Source organism: Olea europaea, chromosome 6 (genome assembly GCF_002742605.1).
Source record: "Olea europaea var. sylvestris chromosome 6, O_europaea_v1, whole genome shotgun sequence".
Classification (NCBI taxonomy): domain Eukaryota; kingdom Viridiplantae; phylum Streptophyta; class Magnoliopsida; order Lamiales; family Oleaceae; genus Olea; species Olea europaea.
In genome coordinates, this window is record NC_036242.1 from 27,509,847 (window position 1) to 27,534,764 (window position 24,918).

General features: G+C 34.5%; 1 protein-coding gene and 1 long non-coding RNA gene across 2 annotated transcripts; one reads left to right on the top strand and one right to left on the bottom strand.

Moving 5' to 3' along the window:
- Positions 1 to 137: 137 nt before the first annotated feature.
- LOC111396555 lies at positions 138 to 600 on the bottom strand. The gene is made up of 2 exons (XR_002703028.1): positions 416 to 600; positions 138 to 330 (listed from the first exon to the last, which is right to left on the bottom strand). It is a non-coding gene; the product is annotated as an uncharacterized LOC111396555 (long non-coding RNA).
- Positions 601 to 11,204: 10,604 nt separating this feature from the next.
- LOC111395346 lies at positions 11,205 to 12,574 on the top strand. Its single transcript, XM_023021325.1, has 2 exons — positions 11,205 to 11,224; positions 11,914 to 12,574. The coding sequence occupies exons 1-2, from the start codon at positions 11,205 to 11,207 to the stop codon at positions 12,572 to 12,574; spliced, it is 681 nt and encodes a 226-aa protein (XP_022877093.1).
- The last annotated feature ends 12,344 nt before the right edge of the window (positions 12,575 to 24,918 follow it).

Consider the following 24,918-nt stretch of genomic DNA (forward strand, 5'->3'; position numbering starts at 1 on the left):
AAAAAAAAAAAAAAAAAAAAAAAAAATAAAAAAAAAAAAAAAAAAAAAAAAAAAAAAAAAAAAAGAGATTCACTCGTATTTTTTATTCAATTCAAGAGAGGGCTACAAACGCCAAAAATTACAAAAAAAAAAAAATCAATCGGAAAATCGAAAGCCCAATTTCCTCAATTGGTTTGACAAAGCTCTCTCCCTCTCACAGTCTCTTTCCCTCGAGGTAATTGAGTTTCAAAACCTAGAAATACAATAACCCCCCGATCTTTCTTCGTGGATTGCCATACAACGTCGCTTATTACTTGTACGGTGTCGAGTCTTCTTTAAACAATCGGAGTCCTAAAAATCGATCCAAACTAAAAGTTACAAAATAATACACAAACACACCTTAATACATACAAATACATATAGAGAGAGAGTTTACAGATGGAGAGTCGGCGACAGAGAGACGAAGAAAGCCATTACTGGGACAAAATTGTTTCCATAAAGGACAGATATAATATAAAATAAACACGTTAGGAGAATCTAGTCATGTATTTATCCGTATTCGAGTCGGTGGACCGGACGCCAATTTCTGGTGGGCGCAGGCCTTTGAAAGATGGAGAAAGCATTGGGTATGTTTGATAGGTGTAAATTTTTCTTAGAAAATGAAAAATCAATTTAAATTTTTACTTATGCAATGTTTAATAGCATTTTCTTTCATTAGAATTCATTTTCCAACTTTTTTGTCACCTCAGTCGAATTCCACCTTTTCCTTGAATTGGAATTGTGTAGGCCTTTGAAAGATGGAGAAATTTTTGGGTATGTTTGATTGGTGAAAATTTTTCTTAGAAAATGAAAAATCAATTTTAATTTTTACTTATGCAATGTTTGATAGCATTTTCTTTCATTAGAATTCATTTTCCAACTTTTTGGTCACCTCAGTCGAATTCCACCTTTTCCTTAAATTGTAATTATCACAATTCCAATTTCAGTCACTTTAGCCTTTTTTTTTTCTTTTTTTTCCATTTTTTTTGAAATGGAAACAAATTCTAAGAATTATTGTAAAAAAAAAAAAATATTTCTCTTTAATTAACAATTTTCATGTAAAATAAAGTCAAACGAACATCAAAAGATAGATAATTTTCTTTATATTTTTTTCCAATGGAAACAAATTTCATCCTCAATATCAGTAAAATCTATTATTTTAATTGACAATTTTTATATAAAACAAAGTCAAACGAACACCAAAGAACACATTTATTTCAACATTTTCCTTGTAAAAAATTATACCAATCAAATACAATAATTTACAATTCTCAGGAAAATAATTTTTAAGCAATTCAATTCCTGGAATTCATTTTCTTTCCATCCAAATTCCATCTTTGGAATCAAACGGACCATAATTTCAAATAGATTCTTAAGATTTTGCAGCGTGTACATAATAATTTATTTAATGATTTATCAATAAATAATAAATAATGTGACAATATTTAATTAAATCGAAATCTTATCAATAAAAAATTTTCCCACTTATATTTTGACACTTCATCATTATGTATAATATTATGTACAAAAAATATTTTCCAATTCTTAAACCAATATTTGTATCAATGGTCCATCGAGTTTCTAGTGAGTTACCTTTTCCTTTTTCCCTTCTTGATAGGGGTGGGCAAAAACCGAATCAACCCATGAAAATCGACCAACCCAAATTGAATCAACTGATTGGGGTCAATTTTTTCTTAAAATTCGGTTGGGTCGGGTTATGGGTTGAACCATCAAAACCAATAAAATCCTCTACTTAAAAATTAAAAAAAAAAATTAATTAAAAAGTTGAAAACTCACGGCCCTAATTTACAAAGTCTTAACATTTTCTTTCATATTTCCTGTTTTCTATAGCCCTAAAGCTAAATGCCGCACTCTCATTTTCTCTCGTTAAAGCTCGTCGATCATCGCTAACGCTAGTTGCGTTTATGATATGGGACAACTAGGAGGAATGGATCATGAGGAGGATGAAACATATAAGCTTGAAGAAGGAACTTAAGATGAGCTGGAAAGGCGTGGATGAGTTTGGAGGGGATGCACGAGGCATGGAATTTCAAATACCAACTGGCCCTATAACAAGAGCTCGGTCTAAGAAGCAAGAAGCCTTACAAGGCTTGGTAGGACATGCATGCCGCGAATCCTCTTGAAAGAGAGGGGTGCCTTCGGGAACGCGGACACAGGTGGTGCATGGTTGTCGTTAGCTCGTGCCGTAAGGTGTTGAACTCTTCTGACAAAATAAAAAATATGTAATTGTCAGCAAAGTTGTTTCTTTTTTTTCTTCACTTCAAATCCAAAAAATTCTTCTAACTTATACATAAGACCAAGTCCAAGGCTATCTCAAATGAGGTAAGCTTACAAGAGGAGACCAAGATCATCAATCTTATTCTAGTCCAATCTAGTGAAGGCCCAATTACATTGGGTTAAATCATTTAGTTATTTTCTTTTTTAATAAGTTATTTGGACCTTATTTATTTGGTTTTGGGCCTAGACTCTTATAATATTATGTTAGGCCTTTGGTTTAATTATTTTAGTTGTTTTGAGCCAGTTTTGACCCAACTTATGTTGGGGGAATCCGAGAATTAAGATTTTCTATTAGGTTTTCAAGCCAACTTAACATTATAAATAGGCTTTGAAACTCTCATTGCAGGAGACGGTTATGATGATATACAATTGAGTGGATTTTTTCTCCTACTTTGTTCTTCAACAGCTTTTCGGGAATTTCAAGTGCTAATTTATGATTTCCAAACCTTTATAATATTGGTTTCTAGTTCTTTATAGCCACAGGGTCAATATTCTTTCTTTACCTTGATTTCCTTGTTTGTGGACGATCCGATTTGTACTCCAAGGTATTGTTTCCAGGTCTCGCAACGTTGTTCATTGAGGTTTGCATTATTTGGTATCAGAGCAAGGTTACAAAATAGGTTTTCATCTATCCCTTGTTTATTTTGTTGTTTCCTTGTTTTTCGTTGCAACAGTTCCTTTGTTTCTTGATTTTTTGTTTCAATTTCAAGTGTGTCCTTGCTTAATTATTTTCTTGTTCGACTTTCCCTTACCTTAAAGTGTTTTTGTTAGTCTGTTAGTTCTTTAATCTGAAATTACGTCCTACATAAAAGAGAGTTAGATAGAGAAAGAGTGTGTGTGTGTGCGCGCGCGCACGCGCGTGATTTTTGTTCAAAAAAAGAAAAAATAGTGATTTGCATATTTTAAAAAAAGGGTGTGGACAAAAAATGGGGGGTTGAGGACGAAAAAAGAAGAAGATTGATTTGATTATTAAAAAAAGTTGTGGACAAAGAGAAAAGTTGCTGAAATTTCAGATTAAGGAAACAAATAGCAATCAATACGACTTAAGTTTGGGAAGTTGACCTATTCTTCTACAATCTCAAGTCAATTAACCTAATATTAATTTTTCTTTTCTAAACAACTTGTTATTTTCCTCCTCTTTTTGTTTCCCAATTTCTGTTTCTTTCCTAAATTCTTCTTTCTTCGTTTTAGCATATTTTCTTTTCTTTTGTTTCTGCCATTGCCTTTCATTATTACCAAAAAAAAAATGGAAAAAGAAAAAGAGTTCTCTTTCTTTTGCTTAAGTTCGTGTGTTCCAACCTTTCTTTGATCTTATTCTTTGCCCTTTATTCCCTGTTTGCTATATTGAGAACCATCTAGGGATTGATATTATAATTTATTTGGTTTGATCAAGTGATCTCTTTGGCAATTGATTGATCAGTTCCTTTAGAGCTTTAGAGGAGAACTTGTGAGAGGAAAAGGCAAGAGTGAGTGAGCACATTTGAGGGTAAAAGCCAAGAAAGCAATTGAGTAAAACACGAGTGATTGAGTGAACAAATTTTTGGGTATAAACACGTAAGGGAGTGAGTGAGTGAGTGAGGTTCCTTTATTTTATATCACAATTGTTGTGATGCTTTAATCATGTCCCAAAAAGGTAGTAAAGGTAAAAACTCCGATCAATTCTTGATACTTTCAGCCATTCAACAACACTTTGAACACATGAACATGATAGGATAAATAGACAAGATGCAGCATTAATGAAATGCACCCCCAGCTCAGGTGCCATGGCCAAGAGGACCAAATTCACAGCCTTCTATTCCTAATAATTTCGACGAAGAATTGGAGGAAGAAGCTGACTTTGATAATGATGTGGCTTCTAATGCTAGTATAGAAGGAAATAGAGGAGCTAGGTACCAAAGGCCAAGACAAGTTGCTAGAGCACATCGGGAAAGAGATGTGCTAGATTAAAACACTAGTTCAACTAAGTTGTCTATTCCATCATTTCAAGGTAAAAATGACCATGGCAAATATATTAAATGGAAACAAGAGGTTGAACTTGTCTTTGATTGCCAAATTATTCAGGGGAAAAGAAAGTTAAGTTTGCAGCTGTCGTTTTCACTGATTATGCCATAGTTTGGTGGGATCAATTGGTCATAAGTAAGCACGGGAACTGAGAACCTCCCATTCTGAGATGGGGGACATAAAAGCAGCCATGCGAAGAAGGTTTGTTTTTTCACATTATTATTGGGACTTACATCTAAAATTACATAGCTTTAAACATGGTTCTAAGTCCATAGAGGAGTAACAGAAGGAGATGGAGATATCCATGATTAGGGTTAACGTAAAGGAGGATCGAGAAGCTACTATAGCAAGATTCATTTGTGGTTTAAATCGAGAAATTGCCAACGTAGTGGAATTGCAACACTATGTAGAACTTGAAGATGTAGTGCACATGGCCATAAAAGTAGATAGGCAAATTTAAAAAAAGAGGGTCGTTCATCATCTGAAGTGGAAGCTAGGAGTTCATCTGATTGGAAGCCAAAATGACACTTTTCTTCAAGGCAAGATGAGCAAACAATGATCTCAAACGGCTTGTGGCATTAAGTGTTTTGGTTGTTTGGGATCAGGTCATATTGCTTCACAATGTCCCAACAAGCGAACCATGATCTTATGGAAAAGTGGTGAGATCGAGTCGAAAGAAGAAGAAGATTGTGAGTCCATGTTGTCTCTTGAAGAAGCTAGTGACATAGAGTATGCTGTTAATGGCGTTGCATTAGTTGTTTTGAGAGCTCTTCATATTTGGGCTAAAGAAAGATGAAATGCAAAGAGAATACATCTTCTACACTCGCTGCCATGTACAAGAATGAGTTTGTAGATTGATAATTGATGGGGGCAGTTGCGTTAATGTGGCTAGCAAATTGATGGTGAATGCCACGCGATTTATGCAACGTGATTTTTAGACAGCAAGTGTACGGTGTCAAGTTTTGTAATATAGTAAAGAAGTTAGAATGTCGAACCCACAGGGATTGATATTCGAATCAATTGAGTACTATAATTATTTTAACTTTCCCTTTATTTAGACGATCAAATTTTGAGTCAATATTTTTATGCTAAATTAAAATTAAATAGGATGAACGATACAAGTAAACGAGGGCAAATTATGAAGTTTCTTTTCAAATTATGAATGCCTAGGGAATGATTTCACCGTACATTCGACAATATTTTTCAACCGTATAACTATTTCTATCAATCTTTCCAAAATTTATAGGCAAGAACGCTAAATTGATTTTATTTCCCTCTCTCGAGCGCCAAATAAAATCTATTTTTATATTTCAATTCCAATATCTCTATTCCGAATTAAAAATATAAAAATTATCAAGCACGTGATTCTTAATTAAAACATGCCTCAAAGATTCGTACTTTCTCTCGAAACCTACGAAATCTAGGTTATGTTGTCTTAGATCACGCCTAAATTTGCCTCTCTTGAGCGCCAAAATTTAGAACATCAAATCAGTCAATTAGTGGCTAGTTAATTGAAAGCATTACGCACAAACAACATAAATAAATAAAAAGGAAAGATCAATTGAAATAATTATAACAGAATCCAAACATGTCTCAAGTAGGCTACATCATCCCTAGAATAATTGTTTAGTTCATAATTGAGAAAATTGACATGAATAAATTAATAAGAAAGAACATAGAGAAGAAAAGGAATAGAAAAACTCATTTTTGCCGCTCGATTTCTTCTTCCATTGTCGCCAAATTCTCTAAATTAACTCCTCTTCTTTAATTGTATTGACCAGCCATGGATTTGTCTCCAGATTTTTGCAATTGGCCGGCTAAACTCCTCTTTCCAATCACGTGTTCTTGCTGGCTGCTTCCAGTTTCCCCCCTCTTAATTAGGTCTTTTAGGTAGTATTTATAGTCTCCTCAAGTGTTGGACGATTTTAGGTTGGAATGGATCAAGAAAGAAATCCAAAAATATCAAAATACGTTTACCTGCATAGGCGGCGCCACGGCGCCACGGCGCCACAGCGCTGCCCTTACTGTCAAATTCAGATTCATTGGCGCACGGCGCCCGGTTCGGGTGGAAAATTCTTTCTGCACGTCTTTCAGTATTTTTAGTATAACTTTCTCGTCCGATGTCCAATTGAGGTGATTCAAAGCTCGTTAGAAAGCTAACTCAAAGGGGTACAAATTTTCTTCAAATATTATTCTCTGCTTCAATCGTTTGCTATGTCAAAAATGAGTCTCAATGTGAGGCTGAAATTCCGAAGTGCAACTTTTCGGTTGGAAATTGATTTGTGATCATATTTTGACTAAATTTGATCCCTTTGACATCTTTTTTTCATCTAATTGACTCCTAGCATGCTCGGATCTTCATTACGAGGTTCAACACAACTTTTCAATATTTGCACTTTAGTCCCCGAACTTTGGATGTCTTACAATTTGGCAATTTTCTCCAATTTCGCCAACTTTTGCTTATTTCTTTCAATTTCATCAACCTACATCACAACATCAAAACACACAATAAAAAGCTCTAAAACACTCTAAAAAGTAACAAAATAACAAATTAGGTGGCATAAATATTATGAGTGTAGAGCACTCATCAAATACCTCCAAACTTAATATTTTGCTTGTCCTCGAGCAAACACCAAACTAAATAAAATCATTAACAAGTACACAAGCACAACTAAAACAAACAAAATCACTTAAAAGACACGTTATGTTAGACACCTTGCCTTTATAGCTCAAGATTAAAAACATAGCGTCAAATTCATGAATTACTTCAAAGCTATAATGCACAAGTCAAATTCTCGCCTATTCAATGCAACCGGGTGTGTGTATGGAGAGTTAAGTGCAACGATGTACAATAATAAATTGACCCAATTCCCAAACTTAAAAGTTAAAAATTTCCTTGCCTCGCTCGTGGGATTCACACACACCCCAAACTTGTTATCTTTCTCTTCCCAATGTGTATTCTAAAGTTGATTTTTCAAAACTAATTTCTTAAACCGCTCAAGTTTGATTAGATTTCACTATTGCAGTTCAACATATCAACAGATAAGGATTCTCCTTATTTTTGACTGCTTCAACTTCCCAGAATCAACCAAGTTACTAACCTCTCATCAAAGGTCTAATCCTCTAAAACAAGTGTTCGGGGCTTAATCAGGGTATGTGATATCAAATTTCTTTTCTTTATTTTTTTTTTCAAATATAAATTTATTCTGTAAACACCATTTGTGTGGAAGTCACTCCCTTAAACTTTCTAAATGACCCTTGTAGCGAGTTTTAGGCCGATGACTCCCAAATCAGACAACTTTAGGGCGCCAGGTTTTAAACCCTTACAGGCTTAATCACTCGAGTCATAAAGGCTACGAAGAGACGATTCACAATGAGGTTATTAAAGTTGTCATCATTGAGATATTTTTTTTATGCAATGATTAGTGCAATGCCCCTTATTAAACACCAATTTTCGAAAATCGACCTCTAACTTAAGGTTTTCACCCAATTTTCATCCTATTAGTCTCAGACAATCCACACAAAATTTAGCACACACAGAATCCACATTTATCTCCAAGTTTCCCTACAACAGCTTAATCTACCAAACATCCTATATTTGGTTTAAAGGTAATATGATGTTCAAAGATTGTTTGGGTTTAGCATCTAAGTTCTGTAATCCAACCTATAAACAAGAATCAACCTACTCATGCATAACGCCACAATCAACTCACGTGCAAAAATAATTTTCGTTTTACATAAATAAGCAAAAATCTAACTCAAGCACATAACTTATCCATAACCCATAAATCAACGCACGTTCTCAATTACACAAATCAATATCGGCAAGGCTATCTAACTCACACAAGCATGCAAAACACAAAATGATTTTTTTTTTTATAACAGTGCACCCTAATAAGAAAATTAAAAAAAGAAAAAATTGCACACAAATCACACAAAATACACAAAATAAAAAAATATGTAGGCAATTAGAAAATCAATTAGAAAATTTATGATTGATACTCATTTTTGACATAGCAAACGATCGAAGCTGAGAATAATATCTGAAGAAAATTTGTACCCCTTTGAGTTAGCTTTCTAACGAGCTTTGAATCACCTCAATTGGACATCGGACGAGAAAGTTAGAAGAAATTTTTCACCCGAACCGAGCGCCATGGCGCCAATGAATCTGAATTTGACAATAAGAGCAGTGCTGTGGTGCCCATATTGGGCGCCGTAGCGCCGCCTATGTGGGTAAACGTATTTTGATATTTTTGAATTTCTTTCTTGGCCCATTCCAACCCAAAATCGTTCAACACTTGAGGAGACTATAAATACTACCTAAAAAACCTAATTAAGAGGGGAAAAATCAGGAAGGAAAACTGGAAGCAGCCAGCAAGAACACGTGATTGGAAAGAGGAGTTTAGCCGGCCAATTGCAAAAATCTGGAGACAAATCCACGGCTGGCCAATACAATTGAAGAAGAGGAAGTTAATTGAGAGAATTTGGCAACAATGGAAGAAGAAATCGAGCGGCAAAAACGAGGTTTTTTATTCCTTTTCTTCTCTATGTTCTTTCTTATTAATTTATTCGTGTCAATTTTCTCTTATGAACTAAACAATTATTCTAGGGATGATGTAGCCTACTTGAGACATGTTTGGATTCCGTTATAATTATTTCAATTGATCTTTCCTTTTTATTTATTTATGTTGTTTGTGCGCAATGCTTTCAATTAACTGGCACTAATTGACTGATTTGATGTTCTAAATTTTAGCGCTCGAGAGAAGCAAATTTAGGCGTGATCTAAGATAACATAACCTAGATTTCGTAGGTTTCGAGAGAAAGTACGAATCTTTGAGGCATGTTTTAATTAAGAACTACGTCCTTTATAATTTTTATATTTTTAATTAGGAATAGAGATATTGGAATTGAAATATAAAAATAGATTTTATTTGGCACTCGAGAGAGGGAAATAGTGTTCTTGCCTATAAATTTTGGAAAGATTAATAGAAATAGTTATACGGTTGAAAAATATTGTCGAATGTAAGGTGAAATTATTCCCTAGGCATTCATAATTTGATAAGAAACTTCATAATTTGCTCTCGTTTACTTGCATCGTTCATCCTATTTAATTTTAATTTAGCATAAAAATATTGACTCAAAATTTGATCGTCTAAATAAGGGGAAAGCTAAAATAATTATAGTACTCAATTGATTCAAATATCAATCTCTGTGGGTTCGACATCCTAACTTCTTCACTATATTACAAAACTTGACACCGTACACTTGGGGTTTAAAAATCACGTTGCATAAATCGCGTGACAAGTTTTTGGCGTTTTTGCCGGGGATTGATTTATTTGAATTCAATTGATATTATTACCTACATTTTACTTTAGATTTTATTTTTATTTTATTCTTTTTGTGTTTATCTTTAAGAGCTTCCTTGTGGTTATTTTCAGCTGTTTATGCGAAGGGCGATAAATCTAGACCTACTACCTATTGATCCTGAACCAAAACGCACATTTCGCATTCTCAAAGGCATACAAAGAAACGAATGGGAAGAAATGGTAGAAGAGGATGTTAGAGCAGCCAATGAGGATAACCAACAAAGGGCTATTCGGGACTACATAATGCCGGTTGTCAATGACAACTATTCTGGCATCGCAAACCCAGCAATTGCTGCAAACAATTTCGAATTGAAGCCAGGACTTATACACATGGTGTAGTAGAATCAATTTGAGGGAGCTCCAACAGAAGACCCAAATGCTCATTTGGGGTCCTTTCTGGAGATTTGTGATACAGTGAAAATGAATGGCGTTACTGAAGATGCAATCCGACTCCACCTAGTTTCGTTTTCCCTAAGAGACAAAGCCAAGGCATGGTTCCAATCATTTCCGTATGGATACATCACAACTTGGGAAGGGTTAGTGCGGAAGTTTCTTACAAAATTCTTTCCACCTTCGAAGGCAGCGCAATTAAGGAGTGAAATTGGACAGTTTCGACAATTAGACTTCGAACCATTCTATGAGGCATGGGAGAGATATAAAGATCTATTTAGATTATGTCCTCAGCATGGTTACCCGGATTGGTTGCAGATACAAACCTTCTACAACGATTTGAATGGTCAGACACGGATTCGTAGATTCTGCAGCAGGGGGTGCACTATTATCCAAAACCCCAAATGAGGCTTATGCATTATTGGATGAGATAGCTACTAATAGCTATCAATGGCCGAGTGAGCATTCAAGTGCAAAGAAAGTTGCTGACCTTTATGAAGTAGATCCTATAACCGCCCTTGCAGCTCAAATGTCATCTATCACTAATGAAATAGCTGCATTGACTTCACATGGATCACAAAAGAAATCAGAATCTATTATGGCTATATCCACTGCATACCAAAAAGTTGATAGGGAGAATGAACAACTTCAGTATGTGAACGATCGGAATTTCAATCAAAAGGGAAACTACTCAAGAAATAACTACTATTAGGGGTTCAATAATCAAGCGTTTGAGTGAAAGCCATCACTGGAAGATATTTAGGAAACTTCATTTCGGAGACCAGATTGAGGTTCAACAAAGATGAGGTAAGACTTGACAGCATTGAGACACATATGACCAACTTGGGGACTATAGTAAAGAATTTAGAGGTACATATTGGTCAGATAGCGACTGCAATACAGTCTCAACAAAAAGGACAATTTCCCAATGACACAGAGGTTAACCCACGGGAACACTGCAATGCTATCACCCTAAGAAGTGGTAAACCAGTTGAAGAATGCAAGCTTAGAGAGGTTGGGGTACCTACATCGGATCTCATTCTTGCAAGGGAAAAGCAGTGATATGGTCTAGGAGTCGAGCCCGACGAAGGTAAGTACGAGACGAGACCCGTTGATAGTCGATAGCGGACAATGACGCGATTAAGAGCAAAGTAAGTGAAACAAGCGATAGGATTGCTCGTTTAAGAAACCATTGATAGAACCATGTTCAGGACTCAAAATGGAGCAACTTTCATGCTCGGGTCGAAGGTCGAATCAACTTGGATCAATTTGTTATCAAGCGACGAAATCGGAGGCTGAAAATAAGCCTGTGCGACCGCACAGCAAAAACACCATGCGGCTGCACAGTGGCATACTGAAACTTAAATTGAAATTTTTTGTTGAACCATGCGACCGCATGGAAATACACCATGCGGCCGCACAAGCCAAAAATTTGGCGAATTTTTCAATTTTGGCAATTTTCCATATTTTGTTAGATTTTGATTCTTTTCCATATTTTGGAGATTATGCTCGATTTTTGCACGATTTTTACCTAGTTTTTAGGTTTAGTATAAATAGGAGTTTCCATTCAATTGTTAAAAACCTTTGACATTATTGATATTGAATTAAAGTGAGGCATATTGTCTTCTCTTCATCGTTCTTCATTGAACAATTTTGAACTTATCAAGTGATAACTTGTGGCGTTCAAACAACCGGATTTAATTCTTGGATTGCGTGATCAAGGGGTCTTTCAAGCGTCGTTCTTGTTGGGTTTTTTGGTTCGACTTTCTTTTGGGTTAATCCTAAACTTTGGATTAATTTGGCTTTCTTGGGCTCGTCAATCTCGTTGTGGGTTTCATAGTCAACGTTGCTACGAGGTTCGCATCAACCAGACTGAAGGGCAGAAAACTGAGGCAGAGGCAACAAAGAAGATTTATAAGTCTTACTCAATTTCATTTTCGGACAACCCACCTATCTTGAAGCTCCCGCTACCATTCCCGCAGAGGTATTTGAAGAAGGAGTTTGATGAAAAATTCGCAAAGTTTCTGGAGGTCTTCAAGAAAATCCACATCAACATTTCCTTTGCAGAAACCTTGGCCCAAATGCCTAACTATGTCAAGTTCTTAATGGAAGTAATGTCAAAGAAGAGAAAGTTGGAGGAATTTGAGACTGTTAAGCTGACAGAGGAGTGTAATGCCATACCTCAGAAGAAGCTCCCTCACAAATTGAAAGATCCGGGCAGCTTCAACATCCGGTGCAATATTGGTGGTATCACATTTGATAGGGCACTATGTGACCTTGGAGCTAACATAAACTTGATGCCCTTATCAATGTTCAAAAAGTTGGGACTTGGAAAAGTGAACCCCACAACCTTTACCTTGCAACTGGCGGACAGATCGATCACATATCCCAAAGGCATTATTGAAGACGTGTTGGTGAAGGTTGATAAGTTCATCTTTCCGGTGGACTTTGTGGCATTGGACATGGAGGAGGGTGAGAAAGTACCATTGATTCTTGGCTGACCTTTCCTGGCTACTGGAAGAGCATTGATTGATGTGCAAGAAAGAAAGTTCACACTGCGAGTTAATGAAGAGCAAGTAACTTTCAACATCCATCAAGAAAAGAAAGCCCCAGAAAAAGGAAAAGTTAACACTTGCAAAATGATCCAATCAGCTAAAGTAATTGCAAGAAACGGAGAAAAGGGAAAATTATTTTATGATCCGTTGGTGCAATACATGGAAATTAGTTACTCAACAAGGGATGCATCTACTGATGGTAATGACTTAGAAATGAAGAAAGCAGTGGATTTCATCTTAGCTCAAGAAGTTGACCCACCTGATAAAAAAAGAGCTATGTAGATAGGCGTTTGAAACCTCCAAACATTGTCAAACCAAAAGAGATCTTGAAAGCCATACCAGGGTCAAAATAGCCTAAGTTTGTTCACCATATTACAATGAAGGAGAATACAAAGCCGAAAATAAAGTTCAGATATAAGAGAAATGTGCCACCTGAGGATCCACCGTAGGCGTTGCGATTGAGTCAAGCTAGTGACTATAAAGAAGCGCTTCTTGGGAGGCAACCCAAGCATTCTTACATTTTCACTTATTTTATTTTATTTTATTTGTTTTGAATTATAGGAGAGTTTATTTCATTTCAATTTTTTTTCATATAGGAATTCATTAGCCCTACCTCGTCCCCCTTGGAAACTTGACATCGTGGAACAATCAAACCAATTGATGAAGAGTAACTGGATAAATATCAAGTTTGGGAGAGAAACTAGAAGAAGTATCAATCAAGTTCAGCATCATAGCACCAGACCATCATTGGTAATTCAGACAATTCAGGGAAGTTTTCCTCCTTTTCTTTTAATTTTACATTGGGGACAATGTTTAGTTTAAGTTTGGGGGTGTATTATAAATTTTCTAATTGATTTTCTAATTGCCTACATATTTTTTATTTTGTGTATTTTGTGTGATTTGTGTGCAATTTTTTCTTTTTTTAATTTTCTTATTACAGTGCACTGTTAAAAAAAAAACAAAAAAAATCATTTTGTGTTTTGCATGCTTGTGTGAGTTAGATAGCTTTGCCGATATTGATTTGTGTAATTGAGAACGTGCGTTGATTTATGGGTTATGGATACGTTATGTGCTTGAGTTAGATTTTTGCTTATTTATGTAAAACGAAAATTATTTTTGCACGTGAGTTGATTGTAGCGTTGTGCATGAGTAGGTTGATTCATGTTTATAGGTTGGATTACAGAATTTAGATGCTAAACCCAAACAACCTTTGAACATCATATTACCTTTAAACCAAATATAGGATGTTTGGTAGATTAAGCTGTTGTAGGGAAACTTGGAGATAAATGTGGATTCCATGAATGCTAAATTTTGTGTGGATTGTCTGAGATTAATAGGATGAAAATCGACCTCTAACCTTGAGCGCCAAATAGAATCTATTTTTATATTTCAATTTCAATATCTCTATTCCGAATTAAAAATATAAAAATCACTAAGCACGTGGTTTTTAATTAAAACATGCATCAAAGATTCGTACTTTCTCTTGAAACCTACGAAATCTAGGTTATGTTGTCTTAGATCACGCCTAAATTTGACTCTCTCGAGCACCAAAATTTAGAACAGCAAATCAGTCAATTAGTGGCCAGTTAATTGAAAGCATTGCGCACAAATAACATAAATAAATAAAAAGGAAAGATCAATTGAAATAATTATATCGGAATCCAAACATGTTTCAAGTAGGCTACATCATCCCTAGAATAATTGTTTAGTTCATAATTGAGAAAATTGACATGAATAAATTAATAAGAAAGAACATAGAGAAGAAAAGGAATAGAAAAACTCGTTTTTGCCGCTCGATTTCTTCTTCCATTGTTGCCAAATTTTTCTTAAATTAACTTTCTCTTCTTTAATTGTATTGACCAGCCGTAGATTTGTCTCCAGATTTTTGCAATTGGCCGGCTAAACTCCTCTTTCCAATCACGTGTTCTTGCCGGCTGCTTCCAAATTTCCTTCCTCATTTTTCCCCTCTTAATTAGGTCTTTTAGGTAGTATTTATAGTCTCCTCAAGTGTTGGACGATTTTGGGTTGGAATGGGCCAAGAAAGAAATCCAAAAATATCAAAATACGTTTACCCGCATAGGCGGCACAATATTGGGTGCCACAGCGCTGCCCTTACTGTCAAATTCAGATTCATTGGCGCCACGGCGCCCAGTTCGGGTGGAAAATTCCTTCTACGCGTCCTTTAGTATTTTAGCATAACTTTCTCGTTCGATGTCCAATTGAGGTAATTCAAGCTTGTTAGAAAGCTAACTCAAAGGAGTATAAATTTTCTTCAGATATTATTCTCTGCTTCGATCGTTTGCTATGTAAAAAGTGAGTCTCAATGTGAGGCTGAAATTATGGAGTACAACTTTTCGGTTGGAAATTGATTTGTGATCATATTTTGGCTAAATTTGATCCCTTTGACTTCTTTTTTTCATCCAATTAACTCCTAGCATGCTTGGATCTTTATTGCGAGGTTCAACACAACTTTTCAATATTTGCGCTTTAGTCCCCGAACTTTGGATGTCTTACAATTTGGCAATTTTCTCCAATTTCGCCAACTTTTGCTTATTTCTTTCAATTTCATCAACCTACATCACAACATCAAAACACACAATAAAAAGCTCTAAAACACTCTCAAAAGTAACAAAATAACAAATTAGGTTGCATAAATATTATGAGTGTAGAGCACTCATCAGTGAAAAAGCTTGATTTACGTACCACAAGATACCTGAGGCCTTATAGGCTACAATGGCTCAATAAAAGTGGAGAGATGAGGCTAGTTTTCTTTTCCATTGGACAATACAATGATGAAGTTTTATGTGATGTTGTTCCTATGCAAGCAGGTCATATATTGCTTGGGAGGCCATGGTAGTTTGATAGGTGCAATATTTATGATGGTTATGAAAATAGACACAGCTTTAACAAGGACGGAAAGATTATTACACTTGCACCATTGTCACCTCAACAAGTGTATGAGGAGCAAAATCAAATCAAGAAGTCCGTTGCTGCCAACATAAAGCAACTTGAAACCATGGTCAAGGTTGAGCATGACCGAAAGGAGAGTCAGCAGGTTGAGAATAATTTGAGGGTGAGGAAGAAAAACAAGAGGATTCGACACAAGTGAGAAAAGACTAAAGAAAAATGTGTTTTTATGCAAAAGAGAGAGAAATGAAGAACGCTTGTAATTCCAACAAAATGATGATCTTGTTTTTGCATAAAGAAACATATTCTTCTAACGCTAAACTTGATTCTTCTTTGCCTAGTGTAGCTGCTTCACTTTTGCAGGAGTTTGATGATGTTATCCCTGAAGAAACGCCACCGGGTTTGCCACCAATTTTAGAAATTGAGCACCAAATCGATTTTATTCCTGGAGCTCAAATTCCAAACCTCCTAATTTATCACAGCAGTTCTGAAGAAACTAAAGAATTGCAACGACAAGTAGAAGAGCTATTGGCTAAAGGACACATCTATGAGAGTATGAGTCCGTGTACCGTACCTATTTTGCTAGTTCCTAAGAAAGATGGAACATTGATTTTTTCTCCTACTTTGTTCTTCTGCAACTTTTTGGGAATTCCAAGTGCTAATTTGTGATTTCCAAACTTTTATAATATTGGTTTCTGGTTCTTTATAGCCATGAGGTCAATATTCTTTCTTTACCTAAATTCCTTGTTTGTGGACAATTTGATTTGTACTCCAAGGTATTGTTTTCGGGTCTTGCGACGTTGTTCGTCGAGGTTTGCATCAGTTTAGGTTCGACGCTAATCCGGTATTTAATTTTTTGGTACTCTTAACTTTAAATTTTAAGTTGATTATTCATTTATATTTTAATGTGAGAATTTGGGGCTTGGTTTTAGGCTTATTTTCCCTTTAAGTGATATGATAATTTGTATAATACATACACTTCCCTTCATGCCTGATTACAAGTTTTTGTTCATGGGAAGCGTTGTGATTGATATGTTTTTATTGTCGAACATATTTTTATGATTTTTAATGTCTAAACCAACCAACCAACACAACCCAACCCTATTGAAATCAAGGAAACGTTTTGAATTTGTGTATAATATTATTTTATTGAATAATGAATTGTTGAAAATAAGAGAGTAAAATGTATTTTGGAAATAATGTGGACCAAACAAGGGTTTGGAATAAGGTGTGATTAAAAAATAAGGAAAAATTTTAAATTTAAGTGTAAAATGTTCTATTTTGTGAATGTGCAACTGAAATATAAAAGAGTTTTTAAATAATAATTGCCAAACAAGGAATAAACATATATTATCTAGATTAGAAAAGAACACAAAATTAGTGACATATGATTTATTCAATATCTCAAAAAGTGGTAAAAATAATATAAAATTGAAACACAGTGTGTGTGTGTGTGTGTGTTTTTTTTTTTTTGTCACTAAGCTCTTGTTTGAGCTTCACTTTGGTAAGAAAATGAATTTTGTAAAATCGTAATTTATTTTTTTTGAAGAATTTATGGTTAAAAAAGAAGGAAAAAATTCGATTTACATGTAAAATTATTTTATGAAAGAATGTGTAATTGAAAATGAGTTAAGTAAAAATAAGGTTTTTAAAAAATGGAATAAAACTTAGACTAAGGACTTATTTAATTTTCAAAGAATGAATGATGGAGTGGTAGATTGATGGATATTAAACAATAAGGAAATTTTTTGAGTTTACGTGTAATATTTTTTAATTGAATAATGTGTGGTTAAAAAGAAGAGGGAGAATAATATATTTTGAAAATAACGGGATCAAACAATGGCTAAATAAAAATTAGGTTCTATTATTTACACTCACAATTTTTATAAATGCATCCCACTGGCACTCTTTATAAACCCGTATTAAAATTTTTAAAAATTACTATTTTATTCACGTCAAATTCTAATATTGTTCTTATTATATTCACTCATTTAAACATTATAAATATGCTCCTAATACAATTTTGAAAATCACTATATTCATCAAATCGCTATCAACATTTAATCTGATTCTTATTTTTTATTTTATGTATTATCATGTCGGTACTTTAATATTTAGTTATAAATGTTAGCAAATCATGTTTTTTTAATTTATAGGATTCTCTCAAAAGTATACTGTCCATGCAACCAAACAAATTTCTTATCGAATCATATATTAATTAAATTTTTTTTGTTTATAAACTTATAATTTTGGCTGTTTGTGTTTCGACTGATAATTTTAAACTTTTTTACTTTTATAATGTAAGAATATTTAGACAAATATTGAAACATGTTTTGAAATTTCTCGCATATTTTCATCTGTCAAACTGATACTTAAAAAAAAGCATAAAAATAAGATTCTATTTTTTATATCATGAAAAAATTATAAATCTAATAATATGTTTTCTTTTTTAATTTTCATTGAAGAGGAGATTTTATGATTAGAGTTTTATGATTTCAGTTAAAGATGATCTTTTATGATTATTAGAATTTTAGTTAAACACAAACTCTAAAAAAATATAAAAAGACTTAAAAAAATTTATAAAAATAAATATTAGTGGGTGGATTTAGAACAATATATTTTTATTTAATTTTAAATATGTTTATTTAGGTAAATTTATAAAAAATATATAATATAATTATCTTTTGAAAAGTGGATGTATATATAAAAATGAGTTAATTGTTCCAATGGTCACTGAATTTAGGTCCATGTTTTTTATTGGTCACTAAACTTATGTCTATGTCTTTGTTTGCTCACTGAAGTTTAAAATATTGAGTTTTGGTCACTGAACTTTGAAAATGTTGTATATTACTCATTGTAAACTCGATATTTTTCAATGTTCAACATTTATGTTGGTGAGTAACGTACGATATTTTTCAAAGTTCAGTGATAAAAACTCGACATTTTAAATTTCGGTGAACAATCGAAGACGTGAACCTAGTTCAGTGACCAAAACTCGGTATTTTAAATTTCACTGACCAATCAAAGATATGGACCTAAGTTCAATGATCATTGGAACAATTAATTCTATAAAAATTGTAAATGTAAATAGCGACTAGAAAAATGGGGAAAAATTCAGAGTGAAAAATTGACAGTATTTTCGAGTTCCCGCTTTTAAGGCATATATTCAACATTTCGGCTTCTCCTTCAATCCGGATTTATATCTGCTTGCTATGCCGGGGCTACAAAATATTTGAAGAACTGTTATTTTTTTGGCCTTTCCCAACATTACAATTGAAACACTCCCCCTAGTCGCGACTGTTCCCAAAAATTTTAAATTCAAAATATGTGATATTCTGTTTTAAGCTCACATGACAAACTGACAATTGGGTTATTAGAAGTGTTCTTGCCTATTTATTTCTTGCAATTTTTTTCTTTCTACTTTTCAATGTTGACACTTACCATTTCATGATGTTCCCTCGATCATCAAAATTATTGCCGACTTTTTGTTTGATTTTTGAACTTGATTGTTGGGTTAGCTTGATAATATCTTAATTTCATGGAATTCAGCATCCGACATGAATAATTTTGCTATGTGTCGTCTTAATAAATTACAATATCTTTATCTTAGTGTAATTAGAATTTTGGAATCTTTAATTTGCTAAAATATGCGTTCGATTATACTTGAAGTGAGTTTGTTGTAATTTGGGCTTGTGCTCGTGCAATGTGTGGTCAATTGATAAATTTTCTTTTCTTTATTTGAATATTTTCGTTTTTCGTATTAATGCTACCAAAAATCATACCTGGTAGATCTCGAACTTGCTACTTGAATGCTGAGCTAGAGGACTGAGAAGGAACACGAACGAGCCTTCCAAGACCTGAAACAAAGGTAACAAGGTGTATCCTCGTCGCTCCTCTGATACTTAAGTCAGACAGGAAATTTGTACGAGGATATATGCTGAAATTGTATGTAACACGTACCTGAATAATAATCTTTGGCCATGTATTTATAGATGTTGGTGGTAGAGTTGTAAAATGATTCAACCACCAATAGTCCTTATCCTTATCATATAGAGTAATTGAGTTTTACTACAATTACCTCTTGAAGTTTGACTTGGACTACAATAGGTTAGATATTTGGATAAGGATGAATGTAGAGCATTTGAGTTATGGAAGGACTAAAACATATAAAAGATATGACATAAGCGCATGAAGGGTAATATTTTGATTATGTGGGCCTGACCTTAATAGGGCTCGATCATACCAGCCTGACCTTAGGAGATAGGCTTGACCACATTTATGAGTTTGGGAAAGATGTATGCTCAAGGTAAACACCTCGGGCTGTGCATGAAGGCTCGAGATCGGGCGACAACTTTTGTGCACATCACAGGCCCCCGTGCATCCATGTCAGAAGCTCATGCGCAATGTGGAAGTTTTTGGCATGAGATACATAAGTATATTGGGTTTAAAAATAGGCAGGCTCATGTCAAGTTGATAGGCCCTCAAGCACATATATCTATGATAGCAAGTTTTGACTATTTTAAAATTTTGAAAGGAATGAGCTCGATCTTGAGGCTTGTTAAAAATTTTGAAATGAAGTGCTAGATCTCTACCTTGATTAAAATTTGAAAGGAATGGGGTCGACCCCCATCATGTTAACGATTTTGAAAGGAAAGGAGTCGAGCCGACCTTGTTAAAAAATTTGAAAGATAGAGTTCGACCTCGAACTTTATTAAAAATTTTGAAAGTAAGGGGTTGGACCCCTACTTTGTTTAAAATTTGAAAAGAAGGAGCTCGAGCTCGAGCTTTGTTAAAAATTTTGAAATGAAAGAGCTCGACGAATAAACAAAGATTCATATAAGAGAGTAAGCTCGAGCGCAAGCTCGCTCCTATTCTGAATATAATTATTTCGAGCTCTTTGGCTAGGATATTGACAATGTATTGAGTTAAAGGATAGGCTTGAGCATATTTGAAAATAATTATCCCGAGCTCCGTGTCTGGAATTTTAAGAAAGAATTATGCCTAACAAGCTTGGGATGGAATAATGTGGTCAGGATTTTTACTTAGGGCTAAAATTTTAAGTTGTATGCATATGGCAATGCTTAGGGTGCTTGTACACGGCAAAGCTTAAAGGTGCTTTCGCGGGGTAAGACTTAGGAATGTAAGATGATTTAGCTGGATGCACGGGACACGACCTTATTCTAAATGTATGCTTTAGTTGTATGCTCGGGGCACGGCCTTAAGCTAAAGCTTTAGAGATTATTTCGCTGCATCCATGAGGCACGGTCTTGTGCTAAATGTATGCTTTAACTGCATGCTCGAGGCAGGTCTTACGCTAAAGTGTTAGAAATGATTTAGCTGCATGCGTGGGGTACGACTTTATGCTAAATGTATGCTTTAGCTGCATGCTTGAAGCACGATATTACGCTAAAGTATTAGAGATGATTTAGCTGCATGTACGGGGCATGACCTTATGCTAAATGTATGTTTTAGCTGTATGCTCGGGGCATGACCTTACGCTAAAGTTTTAGAGATACTTTAGCTGCATGCGCGAGGCATGGTCTTATGTTAAATGTATGCTTTAGCTACTTGCTTGGGGCGCGACCTTACGTTAAAGTGCTAGAGATGATTTAGCTGTATGTGCGGGGCACGGTCTTATAGTAAATGTATGATTTAGCTACATGCTCAAGGCATGGCCTTACGCTAAAGTGTCAGAGATGATTTAGCTGTATGCACGGGTGACGGCCTTATGCTTAATGTTTAAGTATTAACTACATGCTCGGAGCACGACCTTATGCTAATGTTAAAATATTAGCTGCATGAATAGAGCACGACTTTACGCTAATGTTAATAATAAAAAGTCCACGAGCTAGGGCTTGACTTCAATAATGAGAAAATAACGAGCTATGGCTCGTCTTCGATAATAAGAAAACAACAAGCTAAGGCTCACCTTCAATGACATAAAAATCGAGCTAAGGCTCACCTTCAATGACATAAAAACCATGAGTTAAGACTCGCCTTCAATGACATGAAAACCACAAGCTAAGGCTCGCCTTTAACAATAAGAGAACCACGAGCTAAGGCTCACCTTCCATAATGAGAAAAAGACGAGTTAAGGCTCACCTTTTATATTAAGAAAACCACGAGCTAAGGCTTGCCTTCCATAATGAGAAAAACACAAGCTAAGGCTCGCTTTCTAAGATGACAAAATCATGAGCTTCTCCCAAGGTGCGAGGACTTATGAGCCCATCAACTCTTCAATTTTACCATTGTCGGTTTGGGCATTCGGTTGACCAATTTGCGTGCATATTGGAATACTTACTTTTAGTAGTGTTTGTAAACCTCAAGACTTAAAAATTTTTAATCTCTAGTAAGGCAATTTGCAGCAATTCACAGCATAATTTTATGGTATCTACCTCACAAATAATTCCAGCAATCTCATCACAAATAATAACTCGATGAACCAGCAGTAAGAATGTGCCAAACCACAACAACCCCTTACACGATCCAATAGGAAGCAAACCAACACTTATCTTATGGATGTAAATGAGTGATGGAAATAAAAAATTGAAATCATCATCAAAGCATGACATTGGCCTTGTTTTGTGAGGGTCAATTGTATTGAAGTATAGAAGCTCCAAGAAAAATGTGGTATGTTTTCAACGTGATGCATTCAAATCAAAGATTATCTCGAATTTTGACCTAGCTACTATATTGAATAGGTTGTGCATGCCCATTTTCGATGTCTAATTTGAGGCAATTTTGCAAATTATTTCTTTACCCAATAAAATCGACACAACTTTCGAAACTACCCAAAATCTGATTTGTCGAGTTGATGGCTAGCAATATTGTAAATTAATTTGCTCAGGCGCATCCATCTGCTTAGAATCACAAAGCTGTTGGTTTGAATAATCACCATTGGAGAGAGAAAAATCCTCTCTACATAATACCTTAGTTAAAGTTGCACACGCTTGATTATCCTTAGCCTGTACAACATATTTGCAATGGAATTTTTAAGCAAATTAGTGTTCCCAGCTCGTGAATCTGTATGAAAGGAGCAGCCAACTGAAGTATCCAACCAGCCCAATGCATGAAAGAAATTTTATAATTGCCCAAAGAGAAGAGGCAATGCTCTCAAAATGAGGTAAACAACGAGCCCAAATACTATATCAAGAAATTGGAAATTATTGAGGAGCCCAAGAAAATAAATCCCTGAGCCCAATCTAGATAGCCCAAAAGTGTAATCTAAAATTTAATTTATTTAGGCTAGAACTAAAGAGATCCAGCAAAGGGGGACCGAACTCGACCCATAATGAGGCGGAAAAGAGGTATGGGAACCAACAAGCTTTAGATATGATGTATCAGCTGTAGCCTATGGCAGCCACGATTGGAGACTGGTGTCGCCTTTTCACCTTTAAGAACTTTGAATGTGTGAAGAACTTGCCAAGGTCTCTATTGGATTATGTCAAATTTTTCAAACATGATTGCTGAAAATTCTTCAGACATTAAGAGACTTTTTCCTTCCTTTGCATTTGTTTCTTGTAGTCTCTTTCTTTTTAGAATCTAGTTTTTGGAACAAAGGATTCAATTTTTAATTCAAAGGGATTTTATTTTCATTTGAAAATGAAGATGGGACCTTCTCGGTGGATATGGAGATTTTTGCTTTAAAACCTTATTCGTGGCTTCTTTCTTCAAAATAGGCATCGAAAACTCCACTCTAAAAATTGTTTCGATTTTGCCAACTATTTCTTCCCTTCCAATAGCAATTTCTTCATCATTTTTTATTGTAGCCTTCGCTATTTTCAGTAGAAAATTGCTCCAAAATAATCTTCTTCGCTATTTTTGATTGGCAGATTGTTCAAGTTTCAAATCACCCCCTTCATGGAACAAATTTTGCAATTTTTTCAACCTTTTGTCAGTAATAGCCATTTTTTTCTTCATTCTAGTGGCCCACTTTGTAATGACCCAAATATTTTTGTTTTTTATTTTATTTTATTTGAGTCTAGATCGCAACCCAAATTTTCTTATTAAAGGAAAGGAATTTAAAATCGCATCGCATGCAATGTATAACATCATGTGACAATAGTTTACTAAAATTTGCTGTAGAGAAATTTTTCAAATCTCATAATTATTTATTCTCTTAAAAATGAAGACTTTTCCCAAAACCATAATATGTTCTTACATGTTTGGATATATCTCAAATTCTTAAATAAATCCTAGAATTCAATTTTATGTGTAACTGAGGAATTCCAACAACAACATATATACAAATATGCAATTTCGGTGACTTAGTCCAATGAAGCATAATACCCGTGACTAATTTATAATTTAAACATTGGGATCATAATTGGTAAAGAAAATAATTTTATGGATTTGGCGTAAGTGGCAGGCAAATGAAGATTTTTTTCAATTTCTCTGGCATAATTGATACAATGGTCCCTAAGATTATGTTTCCTCTAATTAGTGGATAATTTTAATTAGCTACTTAATTTTATCGAATTCAACCAATAGTTAAATCAATGCAGGGTACTAATTGAATATGAGAAATCAAAATTAAAACAGGTTGTAATTTATATATTAGCCTAAGTGTACAAGAAATTGGTTCACGATAATATGTACTATAGATCAAATCAAATAAATTGTCTAATTCATTAAAAATGAAAGTGGTTTGTAAATAAACACCATTAAGATTATTGCTGGAAATAAAATGTTCAGTCACGTTACACCGGAATTTATTTTTTTAAGTTTCATAAACCTTGGCACAATGACTGCACCATATCGCCCGCCAACTAACGACCCATTCTAACCTGTGAGGAGTAGGGAAAATGGGTGAGTATGTGGGAATACTCAATAGGACACGAGTACGTGCAATCCCGAATAAAAATATCAATTCATGCGTCAAAATAATCATACCGTCATATCATATCTTTAGACTCCGGTAAGAGCTCATATCATATCATTTATACCGGGTTGTCATTATCATATATCATATCATAATGTGTAAAGTTCATTAGCATAATATTTATCAACAAGAAATAATAAGATTAAACGGGACAAACCACTTGCACCTCGAAATCCTACCTCAATGGATAAGAAGAATTGTTGGAAGAATAGCAATTACTTCACGTTCCCAAAGCCTTATCTCTATTGCCGTGTCTATAAGTGTATTTCGTCCGGTAAAAATATCATCCCTCTATTAATTCCAACTTAATGTTCTTATTTAAGGTATAGAATAATCATTCCATGTAAATATCCACGTGAGCCACCTAAAATTCTTCTATCACAGTATATGGACACTCAATTGCTGTAAAATGGCCTAAAGTTACTCAATCATTCAATTTTATAAAGGCACACGTGTTTGACAACTAATGAATTCCAAAAAGGTCAACTTAGTTAATTTTATA